The sequence below is a fragment of the Ranitomeya imitator genome, chromosome 2, assembly GCF_032444005.1.
Source record: "Ranitomeya imitator isolate aRanImi1 chromosome 2, aRanImi1.pri, whole genome shotgun sequence".
NCBI classification, from domain to species: Eukaryota; Metazoa; Chordata; class Amphibia; order Anura; family Dendrobatidae; genus Ranitomeya; species Ranitomeya imitator.
The window spans coordinates 696,986,335-697,006,819 of NC_091283.1; the positions used below are offsets into that span (position 1 = coordinate 696,986,335).

General features: G+C 44.1%; 1 protein-coding gene across 2 annotated transcripts in view; it reads left to right on the forward strand.

The window, feature by feature from the left end:
• The first annotated feature begins 245 nt into the window (after positions 1-245).
• LOC138665532 (heparan-alpha-glucosaminide N-acetyltransferase-like) overlaps positions 246-20,485 on the forward strand; it is a 1,558,440-nt gene continuing 1,538,200 nt past the window's right edge. The window contains exon 1 of one of the 2 annotated variants that reach the window (XM_069753108.1): positions 246-339. In XM_069753108.1, the coding sequence (XP_069609209.1) occupies positions 273-339 (67 nt within the window). In that variant the 5' untranslated portion in view covers positions 246-272. The remainder of the gene's footprint in view (positions 340-20,485) is intronic. The other variant, XM_069753109.1, reaches the window with a different exon arrangement.

Genomic DNA, 20,485 nt, shown 5'->3' on the forward strand with positions numbered 1-20,485 from the left:
TAAAAAAAAATGCTTGAAATTTACAGCATTTTTTTTACAAGTGTATAAAATCCCTGGAATAATTGTGCGTGAATAACTCAGCATTACATTCTCTCTGTATATGGTAAAAAAAACTTAGCAAAATGTTCAAAGACTGATCATTGGACTTCAACCAGTGATTAACTAGAGCCAGCTGCCTCTTGCTATGCCAGATAATAATTAAGCACTTGGTATAATTGTTATCTGGGCTACTTTACCTGAAGCAGAGGGTACAAAGCTCAGTAAACGTGAAGATGGCTATTGGAATTATTGCTTGCATAGTTCTATTTCTTTCGGAATATACGTTGTGCCATTCAACAGGTATGTTTTTTTTTTAATTCTCTCTAAATTTTTAGTTTTATTTCCCATATAATATTTGTGATCCAGGAAACTGCAAGTCTTCTATGAAAGCTGCTCACATGAAAGGTTTGTGCTGTGCTCAGGAGTTGAGACCTTGACTGAGGATGCTATGTGATTTTACATGATAGAACGCAGTGCAAACTTTTATAATATATATAAATTAACACATATTACTGTGCAAAAGTTTTAGGCATGTGGAAAAAATTCTGTATAGTAAGATTGCTTTAAAAAATGAAACTGGTAATAGTTTTTTTTAACCAATTAATAAAGTTTAAAGAAAGAACAAAAGAAAGATCAAAATCAAACTAATATTCGGTGTGATCATCCTATCACTTCTACACGACATCAAAGAATCAATTCTTCTAGGTACACTTGGACACAGTTTCTGAAGGATCAAACATCTTGGAGAACTAACCACAGATCTTCTGTGTACAGGTTTATTCAAAAACCTGAGTTAATCACAAAATCTTTATACTAATTGTTATTTCCATGCATTGGGAATATTGCACACTGTTTTCTAATTCAAAACATGGAGAGAAATGTATATAATAATTTTTAACTACAGAAAATAACAAAAAAATTAACATTGGGCTGTTCTAAAAAATAGTGTTGTCTGCATTTGTCTTTACAAACTGTTTTTTTTTGAGGAGTTAGCATTCCTGTGAATCATTAACCTAATATTTAGTTGTATACATACAGTTTTTCACACTGCTTCAGATCTTTGTTGCATAGAGTCAACCAACTTCTAGCACCTGTCAACTGTTATTGCAGCCCAGGATGCATGGACTACAGTTCGGGCCAGAAATATTTGGACAGTGACACAAGTTTTGTTATTTTAGCTGTTTACAAAAACATGTTCAGAAATACAATTATATATATAATATGGGCTGAAAGTGCACACTCCCAGCTGCAATATGATAGTTTCCACATCCAAATCGGAGAAAGGGTTTAGGAATCATAGCTCTGTAATGCATAGCGTCCTCTTTTTCAAGGGACCAAAAGTAATTGGACAATGGACTCTAAGGGCTGCAATTAACTCTGAAGGCGTCTCCCTCGTTAACCTGTAATCAATGAAGTAGTTAAAAGGTCAGGGGTGGATTCCAGGTGTGTGGTTTTGCATTTGGAAGCTGTTGCTGTGAGCAGACAACATGCGGTCAAAGGAACTCTCAATTGAGGTGAAGCAGAACATCCTGAGGCTGAAAAAAAAGAAAAAATCCATCAGAGAGATAGCAGACATGCTTGGAGTAGCAAAATCAACAGTTGGGTACATTCTGAGAAAAAAGGAATTGACTGGTGAGCTTGGGAACTCAAAAAGGCCTGGGCGTCCACGGATGACAACAGTGGTGGATGATCGCCGCATACTTAATTTGGTGAAGAAGAACCCGTTCACAACATCAACTGAAGTCCAGAACACTCTCAGTGAAGTAGGTGTATCTGTCTCTAAGTCAACAGTAAAGAGAAGACTCCATGACAGTAAATACAAAGGGTTCACATCTAGATGCAAACCATTCATCAATACCAAAAATAGACAGGCCAGAGTTAAATTTGCAGAAAAACACCTCAAGAAGCCAGCTCAGTTCTGGAAAAGTATTCTATGGACAGATGAGACAAAGATCAACCTGTACCAGAATGATGGGAAGAAAAAAGTTTGGAGAAGAAAGGGAACGGCACATGATCCAAGGCACACCACATCCTCTGTAAAACATGGTGGAGGCAACGTGATGGCATGGGCATGCATGGCTTTCAATGGCACTGGGTCACTTGTGTTTATTGATGACATAAGAGCAGACAAGAGTAGCCGGATGAATTCTGAAGTGTACCGGGATATACTTTCAGCCCAGATTCAGCCAAATGCTGCAAAGTTGATTGGACGGCGCTTCATAGTACAGATGGACAATGACCCCAAGCATACAGCCAAAGCTACCCAGGAGTTCATGAGTGCCAAAAAGTGGAACATTCTGCAATGGCCAAGTCAATCTCCAGATCTAAACCCAATTGAGCATGCATTTCACTTGCTCAAATCCAGACTTAAGACGGAAAGACCCACAAACAAGCAAGACCTGAAGGCTGCGGCTGTAAAGGCCTGGCAAAGCATTAAGAAGGAGGAAACCCAGCGTTTGGTGATGTCCATGGGTTCCAGACTTAAGGCAGTGATTGCCTCCAAAGGATTTGCAACAAAATATTGAAAATAAAAATATTTTGTTTGGGTTATGTTTATTTGTCCAATTACTTTTGACCTCCTAAAATGTGGAGTGTTTGTAAAGAAATGTGTACAATTCCTACATTTTCTATCAGATATTTTTGTTCAACCCTTCAAATTAAACGTTACAATCTGCACTTGAATTCTGTTGTAGAGGTTTCATTTCAAATCCAATGTGGTGGCATGCAGAGCCCAACTCGCGAAAATTGTGTCACTGTCCAAATATTTCTGGCCCTAACTGTACATCACACAATTTTTGTCATTTGTTCACTTTGCCAATCAGCTTTTTAATCAAAGTTAGATGTTTTTCTTAACAATATTTCGAACGACCCATATTTCTCAGGCTTTGGCCGGGATCACGCACAGCGAGATACGGCCGAGTCTCGCAGGTTAAAACCAAGCTCTGGCACCGGCACTCCGAAGCGGAGCGTGCAGCTGCACAGCAATACATGGAGCCGCACGCTCCGCTCCGGAGTACCGGTGCCAGATCTTGGTTTTAACCTGCGAGACTCGGCTGTATCTCGCTGTAGTGTGACTCCGGCCTTTCAAGGAGAAATGCACGTACGACATGTCCCAGCTTCACTCTTAAATAAGGGCCACCTGATTCACATCGGTTTCTTCACAAAATGATTAACCTCACTAATTGAACTCCACCCTGCTATTATTTTGAACACTCCCTTTCAATTAATTATTCTAATACACAAACTCAAAAACATGTAGATCATGAATGCGGAGTCCGATGGTTTACTTAGAATCTACTGCACCAACTGGTAAATTATTTGGTATGTGGTAATATAATTTATACCAAAAACAGTGATTAATCTGGTTAGTCAAATTGGACTGCTATTCTTTTGAACACTAATATATGAGGTTTGTTATAAGGTTTGTGCAAATCCTTGTGCAAATTCTTCTGTCTCTTTGTGAAATCCCATATAAAATCGATAATGTTGAAATTAAGCCTCCAAGGGGGCTAAATCATTACTTTGAGGACTCATTGTTCTTTTTAACATAATGGCATTGACTGTATGTTTGGAGTCATTGTACTACTGCGTTGTACGTTTGGAGCCAATCAAACACATCTCTAGATGCAGTGGTTTTCCAAGTAAACTTAGTACAGCAGCTAAAAGACACATCTTTCTTAAAGGGAACCTGTCACCTCAAATTGGCGGGATATGTAAATGCCTTTTTTTCGGTCTGTTGGGTGGCGTTTCATCTTCAGTTCCCCACCCCATCCATCCCTGTTGTCCGCAATATGTTTGAGAATTAGATTACTTGTCCTCCATAGTTCGCGCGTGCGCAATGCAATCTTCACTCGCGCACGCGCAGTATGCTTTGCCCAACTGCGGCCAAAGCCAAAAAGCATTACTGAGCATGCACCCACGCACTATGTCTTGGAAGTATTTTGCTGTGTTCTGGGACATAGTGCGTGGGGCATGCGCAGTAATGCTTTTTGGCTTTGCCCGCAGTTGGGCAAAGCATACTGCATGTGCACAAGCGAAGATTGCATGGCGCACGCGCAAACTATGGAGGACAAGTACTCTAATTCTCGAACATATTGTGGATAACAGGGATGGATGGTGTGGAAAAATGAAGACGAAACGCCACCCATAGGACCAGAAAAAGGCATTTACATATCCCGCCAATTTGAGGTGACCGGTTCCCTTTAATTTCTCTTGGAAATCTGAAGATGTCCAGCACTGCAATCAATTTAGAACTGACAGGAACGAGTAAGTACCAACTACACCAATCTACTGTTCAGAGAAGTGAGCTTAGCAGAAGAATTGTGGCTAAATCCCATATATTCTACTTGGAAACAAGGCCAAATAACTCAATCATGCTCATCAACATAGGAACTGATGCGCAGAAAAGTGGCAGCAAGTGATCTGGACTGAGGAGTCAAAGTGTGAAATATCTGGCTGTAACAAAAGGCAGTTGGTTCCTCAAGTGTCTGAATAACAATAAAAAAACGAGTGTCTACTGGCCACAGTGAAGCATGGTGGAGGGTCCTGAAAGTTTGGGGTTGCATTTCTGGCAAGAGTTGGGTATTTAGTCAACTAATGGTGTCCTCAATGCTCAAAAACATAGGCAAATTTTTATTCATGATGTAATACCACCAGAGAGGTGTCTAATCAGATCCAAATGTATACTGCAGCACGACAAAGACCTCAAACATACAGCCAATGACACTAAGAACTTGGAGTCCTGGAAGTGATGATATGGTCCCACAAACTGTAGCTATGATCTCAACATCATCGAGTCTGCCTAGGATCACATGAAGACACAAAATGAATTGCACAAACCTACATCTACAGAAGATCTGTGGTTAGTTCTACAAGATGAATTGGGACAACATCATGCTGAGTTCCTTCAAAAACTGTGTGCAAGTGTATTGATTTAATTGATATTTCTCTTTTGTTCATTCACTTTGCATTACTTCCATCTTTTAAAGCATTGTTATGTTGTAGTATGATTTCCACACCTGCCTAAAACTTTTGCACAGAACTGTCTCTCTTGCTGTTCAGCATTAGAGAAGAGCTGTTTTTTTTAAAATTTGAAATCACTGACCTTGCCAAATTTCTCCACAAAATTTGATGTGCAGCAAATAAATTTGCATGAATTGCGTAATTAAAAAGCCTTTAATTTCCTGGAAAATATGTGTATAACACGTGTGTTCCACAGGTAGGAGAAAACGGGTGGTAGGAGAAAACGGGTGGTAACCAGTGGTAACCAACAAAGTATTTCACAACATACTGTACTTTCAGACTTTTTAGGATGCCTAAATTGTATAAATGGTCTAAAAATTATCCATTTTGGGGGTAAGACTCATGAATTGATAATATTTTAAGACAGATGGTGCAAATAGAAGAATCCATGGCATTTTCACATAGGTGGGTACAACAATTATCCTTGTTTGGGAGATATAAATAGCTTTGCTAGATGAGTAAGGCTGAGTTCACATTTGCGTATGAGTCTGCAGCGTATCATCTGCATGCGCAAACGCATGCAAAAATGCATGCAAACGCATGTGTACGCAGCTATTTTTATCTGCATGCTCTTTCGCTTGACGTAAAAAAATGCTGCGATTGCATGCATTTGTATGCGTTTTTGCATGCGTTTGCCTTGTTTATGCGCATGCATACGGTATTTCCCAATGGGCGTGGCTTATGGATTTTCTATATATAGAGACACTGCACAGCAGAAATTCACTTCTTTGGATGCTGATGCAAGATGGAGAGCATTGACAGCTTCAATATGAATCTAGATTTATCTTTGAAATTGGCTTTTGCTTTCGCTGTGACTTGTGAGGAAGAAAGGAGAAGAGGTAGACCGAGAAGATGTCGTTGTCGCTTTTGCAACATCCCATTGTTGAACTCCGACAGAGCCATGGAGCCTACCACTCATTGTACACAGAGCTTCGGGAAAACCCGGTGAAGTTTTTGGACTGCACCAGGATGTCCCTACAGAGCTTTGATGATTTGCTGCAATGTGTCCGAGGATACATCAGCAGGTAGGACACCTAACTACGTAGAGCAATTCCTGCTGAGCAACATCTGTTGGTGACCATAAGGTATGTAATTTTTAACAACAAACAACTGTTGTTACTATTGTTAGAAAAGCCATGTACTGATTTATTTGTTTCTTTGCCTGTTCCGCAGATCTCTACATTTTCAGTTTCGAATTGGATTGTTCACCCTTTCTGGGATGGTTGAAGACACCTGCTGTGCATTGAGTGACCTTCTGCGTGCTGACTTCCTCCCCAACCCACAGCAGAACTGTGGCTGCAAAATGCAGCAAAATTCAATCAAGTGTGTAATTTTCCTACATGTGTGGGGGCTGTGGACGGCAAACATATTCAGATTCTGAAACCTGCAGGAAGTGGATCTGAGTATTTCAATTATAAAAAATACTTTTCCATTGTTCTGATCGCAATTGCGGATGCTGAATGTCGATTTGTCGCCATTGATGTTGGCTCATTTGGATGAGGAAATGACTCACAGACTTTCAAAAACTCAGAAATGGGATAACGATTGTATGGGAATGATTTTAATTTTCCCTCATCACGACCTCTTCCTAACACTGAAGGACCGTCAATGCCATTTGTTATTGCTGGGCATGAGGCCTTTCAAATGTGTGGCAACCTCCTAAAACTGTACTCAAGTCGGGACTTGAGTCACATAAAAAGGATTTTCAACTAACGACTGACAAAAGCACAAAGAACTGTGGAGTGTGCCTTTGGTTTGTTGGCATCTGAAAATAGAGACAATTGATGAGCTTGTGAAAGCATGTGTTGTTCTGCATAGCTACATCCTGTGAAAAGAGCAACCCCACTTTGAACTTGAGGAAACTGTTAATACCACATTGCAAGATTACCAACACCACCCTCTGAGGACTACAGTCAAAGTTGCCCAAATAATGGATACATTTGCAGCCTTTTTTGTTTCTGACATTGGATGTGTGTCATGGCAAGATAAAATGGTTTAACCTGTAAATAAAATGTACCTGTAATGTTATGTACTTGTAATGTTATGAACCTGTAATGTTTGCTGAATCGAAAATTAACACCTTGAATCTAGCTTGTATAATAAACACCTTAACTGTTACACCCCTTCATACTTCACTCAACAATACACATCTTATATATAATTGTCTAAGGGTCACTTCCGTCTGTCTGTCCTTCTGTCACGGTTATTCATACGCTGATTGGCCTCGCCAGCTGCCTGTCATGGCTGCCGGGACCAATCAGCGACGGGCACAGTCCGGAAGAAAATGGCCGCTCCTTACTCCCCGCAGTCAGTGCCTGTCGCCCGCATACTCCCCTCCGGTCACTGCTAACACAGGGTTAATGCCGGCGGTAACGGAACGCGTTATGCCGCGGGTAACGCACACCGTTACCGCCGCTATTAACCCTGTGTGTCCCCAACTTTTTACTATTGACGCTGCCTATACGGCATCAATGAAAAATGTAATGTTAAAAATAATTAAAAAAAATAAACCTGCTATACTCACCCTCTGTAGTCCGCTGAGCCGCTCCTGCCGGCCGTCATCTTCCGCTGCACTTTCCGGTGGCAAAGATGGTATGGCAGAAGGACCTGCCAAGACGTCACAGTCATGTGACCGCGACGTCATCACAGGCCCTGCGCGCCTGCGCTAGAAAGACCTGCATGACGTCACGGTCATGTGACCGCGATGTCATCACAGGTCCTGCGCCCATACCAACGCTGGGACCGGAAGCTGCCATGGACTACAAGGGGCCTTTGGAAAGGTGAGTATATGTTTATTTTTTATTTTTTCACCTGTGACAAACCTGGCTGGGCAATATACTACGTGACTGGCCAATATACTACGTGGCTCTGTGCTGTATACTACTTCGCTGTGCAATATACTACGTGGCTCTGTGCTGTATACTACATCACTGGGCAATATACTACGTTACTGGCCAATATACTACGTTGCTGGGCAATATACTAAGTGGCTGCGCAATATACTACGTCACTAGACAATATAATACGTGACTGGGCAATATACTACGTGGCTGGGCAATATACTACGTCACTGGGCAATATACTACGTTACTGGCCAATATACTACGTGGCTCTGTGCTGTATACTACGTTGCTGTGCGATATACTATGTCACTGGGCAATATACTTCGTAACTTGGCAATATACTACGTGACTGGGCAATATACTAAGTGGCTGCAAAATATAATACGTCACTAGGCAATATACTATGTGACTGGGCAATATACTAAGTGGCTGCGCAATATGCTACGTCACTAGGCAATTGTTGTGAATTCTGCTTTTAGGTTCCCTCCGGTGGTTGTAGGTGATAATGCAGTTGTCCCTGGGCTGCAGTCTTGGACAGGTGTATCTGCTGATTTCAATTCTGACTGGGGTATTTAGGTTTGCAGGACTCATTAGTCCTTGCCAGTTGTCAATGTTTCTTGGGAAGTGTTGGACCTCTGGCTGGCTTCTCCTGCTTAGCTGCCAATTCAGCAAAGATAAGTGTCTGTTTCTTTTTCTATGGAGGAATTAGTTTCTCCTGCAGACCAGCTTGCTGCTAGGGTATAGGGTATTTCTGATTATATTGTTCAAACTCCTGTTTTAGAGCCGAATATTCCTACTCCTGATTTGTTTTTTGGTGACAGGTCCAAATTTTTGAGTTTTAAAAACAACTGTAAACTATTTTTTGCTCTGAGACCTCGATCCTCTGGTGATTCCATTCAGCAGGTTAAAATCGTCATCTCCCTGCTGCGTGGCGACCCGCAGGATTGGGCGTTTTCCCTGGAATCTGGGAATCCGGCGTTGCTTAATGTAGACTCCTTTTTTCAGGCTTTAGGATTATTATATGATGAACCTAATTCTGTGGATCAAGCTGAGAAGACCTTGTTGGCCCTGTCTCAGGGTCAAGAGGCGGCAGAATTGTATTGTCAGAAATTCAGAAAATGGTCTGTGTTGACTAAATGGAATAATGATGCTTTGGCGGCAATTTTCAGAAAGGGTCTTTCTGAATCCGTTAAAGATGTTATGATGGGGTTTCCCACGCCTTCCGGTCTGAGTGATTCTATGTCTCTGGCCATTCAGATTGACCGGCGCTTGCGGGAGCGCACAACTGTGCACGTTGTGGCGTTGTCCTCAGAGCAGATTCCTGAGCCAATCAGTGTGATAGGATTCTGTCTAGAACGTAACGACAAGGATTCAGACGTCAGAATGGGTTGTGTTATTATTGAGGCGACGCTTCTCATGTCATTTCAGTCTGCCCTAAGCAGACAAAGAGGATCGCTAGTTCATTTACCATCAGTACTGTACAACCTAAATTTCTGTTATCTGTGTCCTTGATCTGCTCATTGTCATCATTTTCTGTCATGGCGTTTGTGGATTCAGGCGCCGCCTTGAACTTAATGGACTTTGAGTTTGCCAGGCGTTGTGGTTTTCCCTTGCAGCCTTTGCAGAACCCTATTCCTTTAAGGGGCATTGATGCTATACCCTTGGCTAAAAATAAACCCCAGTTTTGGACACAGGTGACCATGTGCATGGCGCCAGCCCATCAGGAAGATTGTCGATTTCTGGTGTTGCATAATTTGCATGATGCTATCGTGCTGGGTTTTCCGTGGTTGCAGGTACATAATCCTGTGTTGGATTGGAAGTCCATGTCTGTGACTAGTTGGGGTTGTCAGGGGGTTCATAATGATGTTCCTTTGATGTCAATCTCCTCTTCTTCCTCTTCTGAAATTCCAGAGTTTTTGTCTGATTTTCAGGATGTATTCGATGAGCCCAAGTCCAGTTTCCTTCCACCGTACAGGGACTGCGATTGTGCTATTGACTTGATTCTAGGCTGTAAGTTTCCTAAGGGTCGACTTTTCAACCTGTCTCTGCCTGAACATACCGCCATGCGGAGCTATATTAAGGAGTCTTTGGAGAAAGGGCATATTCGGCCATCTTCTTCACCGTTGGGAGCGGGGTTCTTTTTTGTTGCTAAAAAAGATGGGTCCTTGAGACCCTGTATTGATTATCGCCTCTTGAATAAAATCACGGTCAAGTTTCAATACCCTTTACCTTTGCTTACCGATTTGTTTGCTAGGATTAAGGGAGCTAGTTGGTTTACGAAGATTGACCTTCGGGGGGCATATAATCTTGTTCGTATTAAGCAGGGTGATGAATGGAAAACTGCGTTTAACACGCCCGAAGGCCATTTTGAATACCTTGTGATGCCATTCGGGCTCACTAATGCTCCATCTGTTTTTCAGTCCTTCATGCATGATATTTTCCGGACTTATATTGATAAGTTCTTGACTGTATATTTGGACGATATTTTGATTTTTTCCGATGATTGGGAGTCTCATGTGGAACAGGTCAGGATGGTATTTCAGATCCTTCATGACAATGCTCTGTTTCTGAAAGGGTCTAACTGTCTCTTTGGGCAGAAGGTTTCTTTTTTGGGCTTCATTTTTTCTCCCTCGTCTATAGAGATGGATCCGGTTAAGGTTCAGGCCATTCATGATTGGATTCAGCCCACATCCATGACGAGCCTTCAGAAATTTTTAGGTTTTGCAAATTTTTATCGGCGTTTCATTGCTAATTTTTCCAGCGTGGTTAAACCCTTGACCGATTTGATGAAGAAAGGCGCTGATGTGGCGAATTGGTCCTCTGCGGCTGTCTCTGCCTTTCAGGAGCTTAAACGTTGATTTACTTCTGCTCCGGTGTTGCGCCAACCGGATGTTTCTCTTCCATTTCAGGTTGAGGTTGATGCTTCTGAGATTGGGGCAGTGGCCGTTTTGTCTCAGAGGGATCCTGTTGGTTCCTCAATGAAACCGTGTGCCTTCTTTTCCCGTAAGTTTTTGCCTGCTGAACGCAATTATAATGTCGGCAATTGGGAGTTGTTGGCTATGAAGTGGGCGTTTGAGGAGTGGCGACATTGGCTTGAGGGAGCTAAGCACCGTATTGTGATCTTGACCGATCATAAGAATTTGATTTACCTCGAGTCTGCCAAACAGCTGAATCCTAGACAGACTCGATGGTCCTTGTTTTTTTCCCGTTTTGATTTCGTGGTCTCGTACCTTCCGGGTTCTAAGAACATTAAGGCTGATGCCCTCTCTAGGAGTTTTTTGCCTGATTCTCCTGAGGTCTTAGAACCGGTCGGTATTCTGAAAGAAGGGGTGGTCCTTTCTGCCATTTCCCCTGATTTACGACGGGTTCTTCAGGAATTTCAGGCTGACAAACCTGACCACTGTCCTGTGGGGAAACTGTTTGTTCCTGACAGATGGACTAGTAGAGTGATTTCTGAAGTTCACTGTTCCGTGTTGGCTGGTCATCCTGGCATTTTTGGTACCAGAGACTTGGTTGGTAGGTTCTTTTGGTGGCCTTCTTTGTCGCGTGATGTGCGTTCTTTTGTGCAGTCCTGTGGGACTTGTGCGCGGGCCAAGCCTTGTTGTTCCCGTGCTAGTGGGTTGCTTTTGCCATTGCCGGTCCCTGAGAGGCCCTGGAAGCATATTTCTATGGATTTTATTTCTGATCTTCCGGTTTCCCAGAGGATGTCGGTTATCTGGGTTGTTTGTGATCTGTTCTCTAAGATGGTTCATTTGGTGCCTTTGCCTAAATTGCCTTCCTATTGTGTCCGACAGAGGTTCCCAGTTTGTTTCTAGGTTTTGGCGGGCCTTTTGTGCTAGGCTGGGCATTGATTAGTCTTTTTCTTCTGCGTTTCATCTTCAGACAAATGGTCAGACCGAGCGAACTAATCAGACTTTGGAGACTTATTTGAGATGCTTTGTGTCTGCTGATCAGGATGATTGGGTGGCTTTCTTGCCATTGGCTGAGTTTGCCCTTAATAATCGGGCTAGTTCGGCTACTTTGGTTTCGCCTTTCTTTTGTAATTTTGGTTTTCATCCTCATTTTTCTTCTGGGCAGGTTGAGCCTTCTGACTGTCCTGGTGTGGATTCTGTGGTTGACAGGTTGCAGCAGATTTGGGCTCATGTGGTGGACAATTTGGTGTTGTCTCAGGAGGAGGCTCAACGTTTTGCTAACCGTCGTCGGTGTGTTGGTTCCCGGCTTCGGGTTGGGGATCTGGTCTGGTTGTCTTCCCGTCATGTTCCTATGAAGGTTTCTTCTCCTAAGTTTAAGCCTTGGTTTATTGGTCCTTATAGGATTTCTGAGATTATTAATCCGGTGTCTTTTCGACTGGCGCTTCCGGCCTCTTTTGCGATCCATAATGTCTTCCATAGATCTTTATTGCGGAAATATGTGGAGCCCGTTGTTCCCTCTGTTGATCCTCCGGCCCCTGTGTTGGTTGATGGGGAGTTGGAATATGTTGTTGAGAAGATTTTGGATTCCCGTTTTTCGAGGCGGAAGCTTCAGTACCTTGTCAAATGGAAGGGTTATGGCCAGGAGGATAATTCTTGGGTTTTTGCCTCTGATGTCCATGCCGCTGATTTGGTTCGTGCCTTTCATCTGGCTCATCCTGATCGGCCTGGGGGCTCTGGTGAGGGTTCGGTGACCCCTCCTCAAGGGAGGGGTACTGTTGTGAATTCTGCTTTTGGGCTCCCTCCGGTGGTTGTAGGTGGTAATGCAGTTGTCCCTGGGCTGCAGTCTTGGACAGGTGTATCTGCTGATTGCAATTCTGACTGGGGTATTTAGGTTTGCAGGACTCATTAGTCCTTGCCAGTTGTCAATGTTTCTTGGGAAGTGTTGGACCTCTGTCTGGCCTCTCCTGCTTAGCTGCCAATTCAGCAAAGATAAGTGTCTGTTTCTTTTTCTATTGCACACAAGCTGTGTGCTTGTTTTTTTTATTGTATTCCTGCTCTGTGTGTAGGAGTCTCTGGAGTTGCAGATATACGTTCCACGTCTTTAGTTAGATGGAGGAATTTTTTGTATAATCTGCTGCGGATATTTTTGGAAGGGTTTTAATACTGACCGCACAGAACTCTGTCCTATCCTTTCCTATTTTAGCTAGAGTGGCCTCTTGTGCTAAACCCTGTTTTCTGACTGTGTGTGTCTTTCCTCTCCTACTCACAGCCAATATTTGTGGGAGGCTGCCTATCCTTTGGGGTTCTGCTCTGAGGCAAGGTAGAATTCCTATTTCCATCTTTAGGGGTATTTAGTCCTCCGGCTGTGACGAGGTGTCTAGGGCTTGTTAGGTACACCCCACGGCTACTTCTAGTTGCGCTGTTAAGATCAGGATTTGCGGTCAGTATAGTTACCACCTACTCCAGTGAAAGATTTCATGCTGCTCCAAGGTCACCGGATCATAACAGGCAATATACTACGTAACTGGCCAATATACTAAGTGGCTGCGCAATATACTACGTCACTAGGCAATATAGTACGTGACTGGGTAATATACTACGTGGCTGGGTAATATATACTATGTCACTGGGCAATATACTACGTCACTGGGCAATATACTACGTTGCTGCGCAATATACTACGTCACTGAGTAATATACTACGTGGCTGGGCAATATACTACGTGGCTGGACAATATACTACGTCACTGGGCAATATACTACGTGGCTGGGCAATATACTATGTGGCTGGGTAATATACTACGTCACTGGGCAATATACTACGTCACTGGGCAATATATTACGTGGCTGGGCAATATACTACGTAACTGGGCAATATACTACGTGGCTAGGCAATATACTACGTCACTGGGCAATATACTATGTGGCTGGGCAATATACTACGTAACTGGGCAATATACTACGTAACTTGGCAATATACTACGTGGCTGGGCAATATACTACGTCGCTGGGCAATATACTACATGGCTGGGCAATATACTACGTAACTGGGCAATATACTACGTGGCTGGGCAATATACTACGTAACTGGGCAATATACTACGTGGCTGGGCAATACACTACGTTGGCTGTGCAATATACTACGTAGCTGGGCAATATACTACGTGGCTGGGCAATATACTACGTGGGCTGTGCAATATACTAAGTGGACATGCATATTCTAGAATACCCGATGCGTTAGAATCTTTAGTGGTTAAATAAAGAGTAGTGTTGAGCGATACCGTCCGATATTTGAAAGTATCGGTATCGGATGGTATCGGCCGATATCCGAAAAATATCTGATATCGCCGATACCGATATCCGATACCAATACAAGTCAATGGGACACAAATATCGGAAGGTATCCTCTATGGTTCTCAGGGTCTGAAGGAGAGGAAACTCTCCTTCAGGCCCTGGGATCCATATTCATGTGTAAAATAAAGAATAAAAATAAAAAAATATTGATATACTTACCCTCGGACGCGCCCTGGTTGTAACCACTGCAACCGCCATGATTCCCTTCCTAAGAATGAGCGCGTAAAGGACCTTCGATGATGTCGTGGCTTGTGATTGGTCGCGTGACCGCTCACGCGACCAATCACAAGCCGTGACGTCATCCCAGGTCCTTCACGCGCTCATTCTTAGAAAGGGAAGCATGGCGGTTGCAGCAGTTACAACCAGGGCGCGTCTGAGGGTGAGTATATCAATATTTTTTATTTTTATTCTTTATTTTACACATCAATCTTCATCCCTATACCGATTCCCGATATCGCAAAAATATCAGAACTCGGTATCGGAATTCCAATACCGCAAATATCGGCCGATACTTGCGGTATCGGAATGCCCAACACTAATAAAGAGATAAAGAAAACACTGAGACCAGTATTGTGAATGAAAACAATTTTTACTAACAGAAAAAAAAATGTACAACTTTTTTTTAAAAAGGAAAATTATTAATTACTTTCGAGGTCTGTGGGAGGGAGTAACATGGTGCACCAGGAGGGTGTCAGGCTGTGAGGGTAGGTTAGGAGTGGTTGGGGAAGTTGTTACAGGGGAAGTGTAAGACAATTGGAGGATTGCGTCACACACATTGGGGAAGACACATTGGGGAAGAGGACACATTAGGAGTGGAAAACAAGTTGGAAGGGATTGACACATTGGAAGGGAAAGAACGAAGCGAAGGTGTGGACAGAATAGAAAACACAGACACATTAGGAGGTGAGGGTTGAGGGGAGCATGTAATATTTTTTCCCAGTTTTTCTTCTCTGGGACTTTGTTTTTGCCATTTTTTTTCCTGGTGCTGCGTTGGTGGAGGAGAAATGCGGATGTGGATAGTCTTCTGCACTAGGCTGCATGGTGAAGCTTGGGATTCTTGGAAGTGTAATGTCCAGCGGTGGTGGTAGATCAGTCCCTTGGCGAGTTGGTGCAGGTGGATTCTGCCTCTGATGCTGTGCTGGAACTTGTTGCCATGTAGGGAAAGAACTTTATGCCTGCTGCTGATATCGGGACCGCTGCATGGACTTGGTATAAGCATCCTGACAGTCCTTCATCACAAAGAGCTGGAGATCAGGACTATGGTTTTCTGCCACGCCCCGTTCTATAGTCTATTAAGGTCGCCTTTCAGGTGGTCAAGGCATTTGTGGACTTCCTGGAACAGTGTGTTCACATGAGTGAACCCACTCTCCATCCTATCCACAACCACCTTCATCCCAGCCTGGACAACCAAGGTTAAGTGAATAAACTCGGCATGACTGACCTCTCCCAGACCCTCTGCCGCTGCCGAGCAGACCCAAGAAAAATAGTGGCAGAGGGCTGAGAGAGGGGAAAACCAGAAGGACCAGCTTCCTGTCCCCAGCCTGTGAAGCTTGCCTGGCTGCTGCATCATTGGTGGATGATTGGGATGGTGCCACTTCGTTGGCTGGTCGATGAAGGGCCGCTCCAACAGAGGAAGATCCAGGTTCTACAGTGCTGCTCCAGGTTCTGTGTGGAAATGAAATAAAGAAAGATTATTACAAAAAAGAAAAAATAATAGTTAAAGACAATGCAAAAGATACTCACGGTCATTGAGCAACCGCAGGCTTCAGAAAAGAAAGCTTGTTATGATACTTGCATTTTCTGATTTTTCGTGCTGCCTCACTTTGAATCTGAATCTCCTCTCTCATGTCCTTATTGAAGCGATCCTTCATTGAATGCCAATAAACTTTTACTCTCTTCTCTGTGAAGGGGGAGGACAAATAAAATTGTTAAAAGACAGCAAATTTTACATAAAAATAGAGGCGGCCAAAATAGCAATACTTACCCATATCCTTTCTGACTTTTGGCATTGCATGGTCCCCAGGGCTGCCACTAGGAATTTCGGGGCCCCATACTGGCAACATTTTCGGGGCCCCCCTTGAGACTCCGCCCAGGCTTCACCCCAGTCCCACCTCCACCCCTCATACCATCCACAGTCCCACTGCCCTCTTTTGCAAAAACTCCACTTCTGCACCACATCCTCACCAATCACACATTTACAGTTCTCATCACCACATACATGGCCAGCAGCTTTTGTTTTGGCCAAAAGATTTTTTAATCCACCACCAAAACAAGGTAGACTCTTCTGGCCGGACTCTACTCTACTGTAACTTACTAAACATTTGTTAAAATATCCAATACAATTTAGGTATATTTTTATTTATTTTTCAATTTTTAATTGACCAATAATATCACAAACAAGGAAAAATACCGCCACACCATGGTCAGACACCATATTACTACCACTGTTATGATCTGGTGGTTTAGGAACAACATGAGACAAGCTCTGAAGGAGGTGGTATCTGTACTGACCGCAAACCCTGAACCTAGCAGCGCAACTAAAAATAGCCGTGTGGGGTACCTGACGCTCCCTAGACCCCTCGGCACAGCCTAAGATCTAACTTCCCCTAAAGATGGAAACAGGAAACCTATCTTGCCTCAGAGAAAATCCCCAAAGGAAAGATAGCCCCCCACAAATATTGACGGTGAGAGGAGGGGAAAATAACATACTGTGATGCAGCGATGTCCTTGCTGTGCAGTGAATAGGCAGTGACCCATATAAAGTTCAAACAAAGTCTTGTTTATTTTGTAGCATACTCACAAACCAAACACATAAGCAACAAGTCCTTCAGTATGCAGCCGGGAAAAGTAAAGTTGGTCCACAATCCGTTGCCGTAGACGTATTACACCACTGTGTACACTGGGGTGTCAGGCTTTTTAGTCTCTGCCTGGCCCGTGTTGCTCCACACGGAAAGAGCTCCTCATGAGCCTCCTGCTAGGTCTTACTCCCAGACCAGACTGACACACCCAAACTCTTTTGCAGGTTTTTTTTTTCTATCCTCCAGATTCTATGGCCATGGGCCACTATAAGATCTGGACTGGAGGAAACGGACCGGCCCCACTACCATCCTGCAGTCCGTTTCAAAATAAAAGCCCATACCGGGTTTTCCTGAATAATTTCTGGGACAAATAACTTGACCCAGTTCACACTCACTTTTATTCTTCCCTGTGTCTCACAGGCAACCTGCTGTAACATAGTAACATAGTAACATAGTAACATAGTTAGTAAGGCCGAAAAAAGACATTTGTCCATCCAGTTCAGCCTATATTCCATCATAATAAATACCCAGATCTACGTCCTTCTACAGAACCTAATAATTGTATGATACAATATTGTTCTGCTCCAGGAAGACATCCAGGCCTCTCTTGAACCCCTCGACTGAGTTCGCCATCACCACCTCCTCAGGCAAGCAATTCCAGATTCTCACTGCCCTAACAGTAAAGAATCCTCTTCTATGTTGGTGGAAAAACCTTCTCTCCTCCAGACGCAAAGAATGCCCCCTTGTGCCCGTCACCTTCCTTGGTATAAACAGATCCTCAGCGAGATATTTGTATTGTCCCCTTATATACTTATACATGGTTATTAGATCGCCCCTCAGTCGTCTTTTTTCTAGACTAAATAATCCTAATTTCGCTAATCTATCTGGGTATTGTAGTTCTCCCATCCCCTTTATTAATTTTGTTGCCCTCCTTTGTACTCTCTCTAGTTCCATTATATCCTTCCTGAGCACCGGTGCCCAAAACTGGACACAGTACTCCATGTGCGGTCTAACTAGGGATTTGTACAGAGGCAGTATAATGCTCTCATCATGTGTATCCAGACCTCTTTTAATGCACCCCATGATCCTGTTTGCACAGGGCACTCCAGCGGATCTAATATGCTTCTAAGCACATCCTGGGGGATACATAGTGACCTTCGCATATGACACCGGTCACTGACTCACATACCCCCCCCCCTCTGTTCAGACTTGTGGGGTTGAACATTTGTCAGCATACATGGTGCCTGTGACAGGGCATCTGCATTTCCCTGTGATTTCCCAGCCCGATGTTCCACAGAGAAGCTGAAATTTTGTAGGGACAAGAACCATCTGGTGACACGGGCATTCCTTTCCTTTGCATTTCTCATCCAGACGAGGGGTGAATGGTCCGTTACCAACCGAAACTGACGCCCGAGCAAATAGTAGCGTAGGGACTCCAAGGCCCATTTGATCGCCAAGCACTCCTTCTCCAGTACGCTATAATTTTTCTCTGCCGGGGTCAGTTTCCTGCTTAAATAGGTGACTGGATGCTCATCCCCGTTCACCTCTTGCGACAACACCGCTCCTAAGCCTACCTCTGAGGCATCGGTTTGCACAATAAAGGTTTTCTTGAAGTCGGGGCTGATGAGGACCGGCTGTCCACACAATGCCGACTTCAGAGACTGGAACGCTTCCTCTGCTTGAGGATTCCACTTGACCATCACCGTTTTCTTCCCTTTTAACAGGTCTGTTAGGGAAGCCGATTTACCAGCAAAATTGGGTATAAATCGACGGTAATACCCAATGATGCCAAGGAATGCCCTCACTTGTTTGGTATTTAAGGGCTTGGGCCAGTTTTGAATGGCCTCAATTTTGTTCACTTGAGGTTTGATAACCCCCCGGCCGATCACATATCCTAAGTACCGGGCTTCCGTGAGACCTATCGCGCATTTCTTTGGGTTTACTGTTAACCCTGCAGCTCTAAGAGACTCCAGCACTGCTTGTATCTGGGACAGATGGGTATCCCAGTCGGTACTAAAGATGACTATGTCATTCAAATAGGCTGACGCATAGTCTCTATGTGGCGCTAACACAATGTCCATCAGCCTCTGAAATGTGGCCGGAGCTCCATGTAACCCAAAAGGTAAGATAACGTGACCCTCTGGGGTTATAAAAGCAGTCTTTTCTTTCGCTGACTCTGTTAAGGGAACCTGCCAGTAACCTTTTGTAAGATCCAGCGTGGTGAAGTACTGGGCCTTCCCCAGTCTCTCAATTAGCTCGTCCACCCGTGGCATGGGATAGAGGTCAAATTTTGACACTTCATTTAACTTCCTAAAGTCATTACAGAAGCGTAATGACCCATCTGGTTTTGGTATTAGAACAATGGGGCTAGCCCACTCACTTCGGGACTCCTTAATGACTCCCAACTGAAGCATTTGCTTTACCTCGGCCGCGATGGCTTGCCTTCGGGCCTCTGGCACTCGGTATGGTTTCATCCGCACCTTTACCTGGGGCTCAGTGACAATATCATGCTGAATCACCGAGGTTCGCCCCGGCAGCTCTGAGAACACATCCATATTCTGCTGTACCAAAGCTCGAGCCTCCCGCCGCTGCTGTTTTGTGAGGGCATCATTGACTTTTACCTCACAGCCGGCTGTGTCCTTTGCCAGGGCCAGAGGGACCTCCGATTGTATGACCGTAGTTGCATCTGTGACCAAACATTCTCGGTCCTTCCAGGCCTTTAGCAGGTTTACATGGTACAACTGCTCGGGTTTTCTTTTCCCGGGTTGGTACACTTTGTAATTCACTTCCCCCACCTTCCCCCGTATCTCATAAGGCCCTTGCCACTTGGCCATGAGTTTACTCTCTGGGGTGGGTACTAGCACCAACACCCGGTCTCCTTCTTTAAAGGTCCTGACCGTGGCCTTTTATTATATGTACGGCTCTGAGCGGCCTGCGCATCCAACACATGCTCCTTTACTATGGGTTGCACGACTGCAATCCGATCCTGCATACTTGCCACATACTCGATAACACTCTTATGTGGAGTGGGCTCCTGTTCCCACGTCTCTTTGGCTACATCCAGCAGTCCCCTTGGGTGCCTGCCATACAATAGCTCAAATGGGGAGAACCCTGTGGACGCCTGCGGTATCTCGTGTATGGCGAACATTAAATATGGCAATAACATATCCCAATCCTTCCCATCCTTGGCGACCACCTTTTTGAGCATGGCCTTGAGGGTCTTATTAAACCTCTCGACTAACTTATCGGTTTGTGGATGGTACACTGACGTACGCAACTGTTTAATTTGGAGCAATTTACATAGCTCCCTAGTCACTTTAGACATAAAAGGGGTTCCCTGATCTGTAAGGATCTCCTTGGGAAGCCCAAGGCGACAAAACATGGCAAACAGTTCACGGGCTATTAGTTTAGCCGAAGTGTGCCGGAGCGGTATCGCCTCTGGATACCGGGTGGCGTAGTCTACGACTACTAATATGTGCTGATGGTCCCGGGCGGATTTTACTATTGGTCCTACCAGA